This window comes from Lonchura striata, chromosome 16 (assembly GCF_046129695.1).
Source record: "Lonchura striata isolate bLonStr1 chromosome 16, bLonStr1.mat, whole genome shotgun sequence".
Lineage (NCBI taxonomy): Eukaryota > Metazoa > Chordata > Aves > Passeriformes > Estrildidae > Lonchura > Lonchura striata.
In genome coordinates this window covers 11,956,581-11,961,696 of record NC_134618.1, presented here as the reverse complement: position 1 = coordinate 11,961,696, position 5,116 = coordinate 11,956,581, and the positions used below count along the sequence as shown (strand labels likewise).

Sequence of the window (5,116 nt, the reverse complement as noted above, 5' to 3'; positions counted from 1 at the left end):
ATAAACAAAAATATACTTGAAATACTTATCAATAACTATGTTTCCTAATGAACAATGAATTAAAGCTGCAAGACAGTTTGAAATATGATGTTAAGAGAAAAAAAATAAGAGAAGACAGGGCGATTTTCTATAACTCCTTTTAAGAAACAAATTTCCACCCCCTCGCCCCCCGACATTCCCAACCAGTGTAAGTCAACAGAATTACACTGTTTTAGATCAGCTTAAGTTCTGACCTATATACTCCAGTGGAGTTAATCCTAATTTCCACCACTACAAGTGGGATCAAATTCACTTTGTCTTTAATAAAGCAGTGGATGATAAGCAAGTCTCTGTCAGATTCTGCTTGAGAAAGGAAATTCTTTGTGGTGCTAAATTATGTCCAAGACAGTTTAGAAAATAAAGCCAGAATTTCATAAATTTCAGCATGGTGAAAACTGCTATTGGTAACAGTTATTTATGCTTTAATCTTAGCAAAGTTCCTTGGGTACAGACAGGGCATCAGCTGGTGAGTCTGTAACCCTTTCTGAGCACGGCTTGGGAGGAAAACGAGGCTGATTTTCAGTGACATGAGGCTGCTGAACACACTGGGACTCAGACTTTGTTACCATGAATAAATAACCTCACATTGTCCAGAACTGGAGATTAATATGTGGAGCCTCCAGTAGGTGATATTTATTTTCTTGCATGTTATATTGAGATCTCAGGACAGGCAAAGGGTCGGGGGCTGAAAGGATGTAATCGATGCTAAATTTGATTTCAGAATCCGATTTTGCTAGGGAGGAGTTGCTTAGGCTCTGCCTGTTGGTCACGGTGTTTGGAGCAAACCCACAAGGCTCCAGAAGTTTCGGGCTCGGTTCAATTCTTTCATGTTTACTTTCAGAAGAGGAAACGTTGTTCAAGGCAGAGTCCACAGAAGAGATATTGGGGGACGAAGGACTTTTCCCTCTGCTCGGTCTCTGCTCCTTGTGTTCCCTTTTCATGTTTCTCCTCCTCCGTCTTCTCCTGTAATTCCCATTTTCAAAGAGATCCAGCATGGATTCGCATCCTGCTGCAAAGCTCCAATAGTTTCCTTTCCCCTTCTCATTCCCTTCTGTTCTGGGAACCTGTATTTATGTAAAGGCAATTCAGTGTTTGCATGTGGTACAGATGCTGCTGTTTAGCATCTGCATTCATTTACATTTAAGAATGGTGTAAACACATATGACAAGACTTTTAAGCCTATTCTCTGTCATTATACGAGTAAGATGTAAGCCCCATCCTCTTCAATTTGTTATCTATTAGCATATATCAGACAAGGATATATTCCTTATCTCTGTAATTGACAACTCAGAGGGATTTTAAGTGATTTGCAGCTCAGCTGTTTGTTTCCCTTCTTTCCTAGTGATGAAATTATTGCTGCCTATATTTTTTTAACCATGCACAGTGTGTATGTAAATACACAGTAACTGATCTTACCTTCACAAAACAACTGTTAAGCGATAAGTTATGTCGGATGGAGTTCTGCCAGGCTCTTTGATTTGATCTGTAGTAAGGAAATTTCTTCATTATAAAGTCATAAATGCCAGAGAGGGTGACTTTATTTGAAGGGCTTTGCTGGATGGCCATTGCAATTAAGGCAATGTAGCTGGAAAAAGGAAAACTTGCTGTTACACCATCACCCTACTCACAGACTCAGTTTTTAGGACCACATGGGTACACTTGTGCCTATATCCTGCTCCCAAAATTCCCCCAGTGGCTCTGTGCCCTGACCCAAGGTGTTGCAGGGAGAAGTCCTGAGTGTGGTCACTGCCTGTCTTCCACGAGCCCCAGGTGACACAGAAGAGTCACTGCCAGGCTCTGAGTCCTCAGGACTGGCACTCGGTGCAGAGGTCAGGATCACACACCTCTGCAAGTCCGTCTGAAAAGTTTCCCTGGGCAGGAAGGCTGCAGCGAGGCAGGGCAGGCTCAGTCGCTGTCACTGGAGACCAGCCCTGCTCGTGGAAGGACCTTGGGCGTCCCTGTGAGCACTTACACCCTGCTTCTTCCCATCACACCGGGATTTTCTGCATCCAATTCACCCCTGGGCCCTTTGAAACATTTCATTCCCTTCTCCCAGGGGTCCTGGAGGTTGGAGACTCTCTGAGATCTGGAGTCCTAAGGGAATGCCAGAGTTGCTGTGACCCCTCATAGGAGGAAGCAAATCATGACACTTCACACACACAGAAAGGGGGAAGCCTGGCCACTGCAGTGCCTGCACCAGGGCCAGACCCTTCACCTGGCCCCTGCTTCCCTGGGAGCTGTGATCCCACCAGCCCAGAGCTCAGAAACCTCAGCACAGACAGGGGGACTTGGAAAAACTTCATCTTACCTGTACGCTGGTCTGGTGAATTTCTTCTCTTCATCAGAACTACAGGTAGGATAATCATCCCCATCATAATTGAAGCAGTTATAGGGGTACTGCGTGTTGTCAAACATCGTCCTGCTCCCTGCTCAGCTCCTGTGGAGTGAGAGAGATGGAGTGATGTTTCTCAGAGCTCGGACTCCCTCCTCCCTTCTTCCCTCCCCTCTGTCTGTCTCATTCCCTCTTCCCCCTCCTCACACTCCCTCTCCTCCGTGCACACACACTCTCCGTGATGGGGTGGGGATTGTTTTTGCAATTCTCGCGTCCTAGACAGCGCGTCTGTTTGGATATTATTCTGGGGGGGTGCTGTTCTTGCTGTTCTTGGTGTTGCCCCCAGCGGGGTGGCACGGGAAGGCTGCGGGAGTGGAGAACGTGACCGAGCCCCGGGAGCGGGGCAGGGAGCCGGACCGAGCCCCGGGAGCGGGGCTGGGAGCCGGACCGAGCCCCGGGAGCCGGACCGAGCCCCGGGAGCCGGACCGAGCCCCGGGAGCGGGGCAGGGAGCCGGACCGAGCCTTGGGAGCCGGACCGAGCCCCGGGAGCGGGGCTGGGAGCCGGACCGAGCCCTGGGAGCCGGACCGAGCCCCGCGAGCCGGACCGAGCCCCGGGAGCGGGGCTGGGAGCCGGACCGAGCCCTGGGAGCGGGGCCGGGAGCCGGACCGAACCCCGGGAGCCGGACCGAGCCCGCAGCCGGACCGAGCCCGCAGCCGGACCGAGCCCCGGGAGCCGGACCGAGCCCGCAGCCGGACCGAGCCCCGGGAGCCGGACCGAGCCCCGCAGCCGGACCGAGCCCCGGGAGCCGGACCGAGCCCCGCAGCCGGACCGAGCCCCGGGAGCCGGACCGAGCCCGCAGCCGGACCGAGCCCCGGGAGCCGGACCGAGCCCCGGGAGCCGGACCGAGCCCTGGGACCCGGACCGAGCCCCGCAGCCGGACCGAGCCCGCAGCCGGACCGAGCCCCGGGAGCCGGACCGAGCCCTGGGACCCGGACCGAGCCCCGCAGCCGGACCGAGCCCGCAGCCGGACCGAGCCCCGGGAGCCGGACCGAACCCCGGGAGTCGGACCGAGCCCCGGGAGCCGGACCGAGCCCCGCAGCCGGACCGAGCCCGCAGCCGGACCGAGCCCCGGGAGCCGGACCGAGCCCGCAGCCGGACCGAGCCCGCAGCCGGACCGAGCCCGCAGCCGGACCGAGCCCTGGGACCCGGACCGAGCCCGCAGCCGGACCGAGCCCCGGGAGCGGGGCAGGGAGCCGGACCGAGCCCCGCAGCCGGACCGAGCCCTGGGACCCGGACCGAGCCCGCAGCCGGACCGAGCCCGAGCGGCGTGCGGGGCGTGCGGGGCGTGCGGGGCCGGGAGCCGCGCTCCGCTCGCTGGGTGGTCCCGCCTGGAGAGGGGCCAGCGCTGCCCCGCCGCATCCACAACGTGACAAAGGCGAGCGGCGTGATGTTCATAAATCATGCTTCAAGGTCTCTCCTTGGAAATTAAACTTTGAGAACGGAGCGCTGCTCCCCGCAGCCCCCGAGTGCTCCCCCTCTGGATTTTTCTCTCCGCAGCGGAGCAGGGTGGCTTTCTTAATTATTTATTTTTAGAAAACCGACGTACAATAAACAGACGTTCCAGGCAGTAATGCACGCTTGTCCTGATCTGCAATCTATAATGCAGTATAATAGACGTAAATTATATTTCCATGACTAAAGGAAAATCTGTATGTTCAAAGAAAGTAGAACAGAGGGATATGAGGGACTACTGTCAAGAAGGAAAGTAAAAGGAAAATAGCTGTAGGCAGGAGAGCTGCCTGTGTGGGCTTTGATCTGAAGGATGAATTAGACTAATAGCCCTGTGTGTTGGCATCCAATACTGTAACAATTTAATAGTTTTTCAATGCTTTGGAGTGTTTTCCAGCAAGTGATGTAAACCAAAGGCATCACGCACCATTTCGGGGGGACTTAAAAGGTGTGTGCCACATGATAATTAAATTATTTGAAGACAGCTCTGTCCCAGGAAATAGCCCCAGGAGGAAATGGGTTTTGGAAAAGAGAAAGCAAATTGGTGTGCAGAGAGTTTTCCTGAATGGAAATATAAAAGCAGAACCACTAGCAATGCAACTTTTGTTTTCTGTATCATCTTTCATATAAAGTATGTCCCCAAACCCCTTTTGGAGTTAAAGGATACAATTAGGGGAAAACTCATCTGAGTGATAAAGAGCCCTTTAAAATGATGCTTTAGTGGCTTTAGAGTTCTGACAAAGATGGACATAAGAAGGCTTTTTTTGTGGAATGTAACAAGACATTGTAGCAGGGCACAGGGGGAAGTATATGGCATGAGAAAAACATATAGATGAGGTGTTTTCTTGGGAATATTAAACCAGAGCAGATAGCCAAAATAAAAATTATCTCCACTCTAAAATACATCAATAGGCTTATGCATGAAACATCCACTGCAGAGGAGGTGTTAATTCAAAGGGTCAGCTACTGCTGCCTAAGGCATGAGCAGGGCTTTAATACTAAGATAGAGGAGATTCAGTGGAGGAAAGCTAAGTTTTAAAGTAAAGAAGCAAAGTCACAGATATGGGAAGATTCTCCCTCCCTAAAACCCATGATTCTTGACACAAGTAGAAGTCCACTTTGATTTTCAGCAGTGGTTCTTCTCTTTGGAGCTGTTTTACCTCACTGAAATTCCAATAACTTAGAGTAAAGACTAAAAAAGATCTTGTTTCTAATTTACAACAATTTCAAAAAGC

General features: G+C 51.8%; 1 protein-coding gene across 2 annotated transcripts; it reads right to left on the bottom strand.

Moving 5' to 3' along the window:
* Positions 1-282: 282 nt before the first annotated feature.
* Positions 283-2,518, bottom strand: FOXL3 (forkhead box L3). Of its 2 annotated transcripts, none has more exons than XM_031506100.2 (3): positions 2,348-2,518; positions 1,456-1,624; positions 283-1,103 (listed from the first exon to the last, which is right to left on the bottom strand). In XM_031506100.2, the coding sequence occupies exons 1-3, from the start codon at positions 2,452-2,454 to the stop codon at positions 621-623; spliced, it is 759 nt and encodes a 252-aa protein (XP_031361960.2). In that variant the 5' UTR covers positions 2,455-2,518; the 3' UTR covers positions 283-620. The 2 variants fall into 2 exon arrangements, with proteins under 2 accessions (XP_031361960.2, XP_021395327.2); XM_021539652.2 differs by having other exon boundaries at positions 1,456-1,522.
* Positions 2,519-5,116: the final 2,598 nt, after the last annotated feature.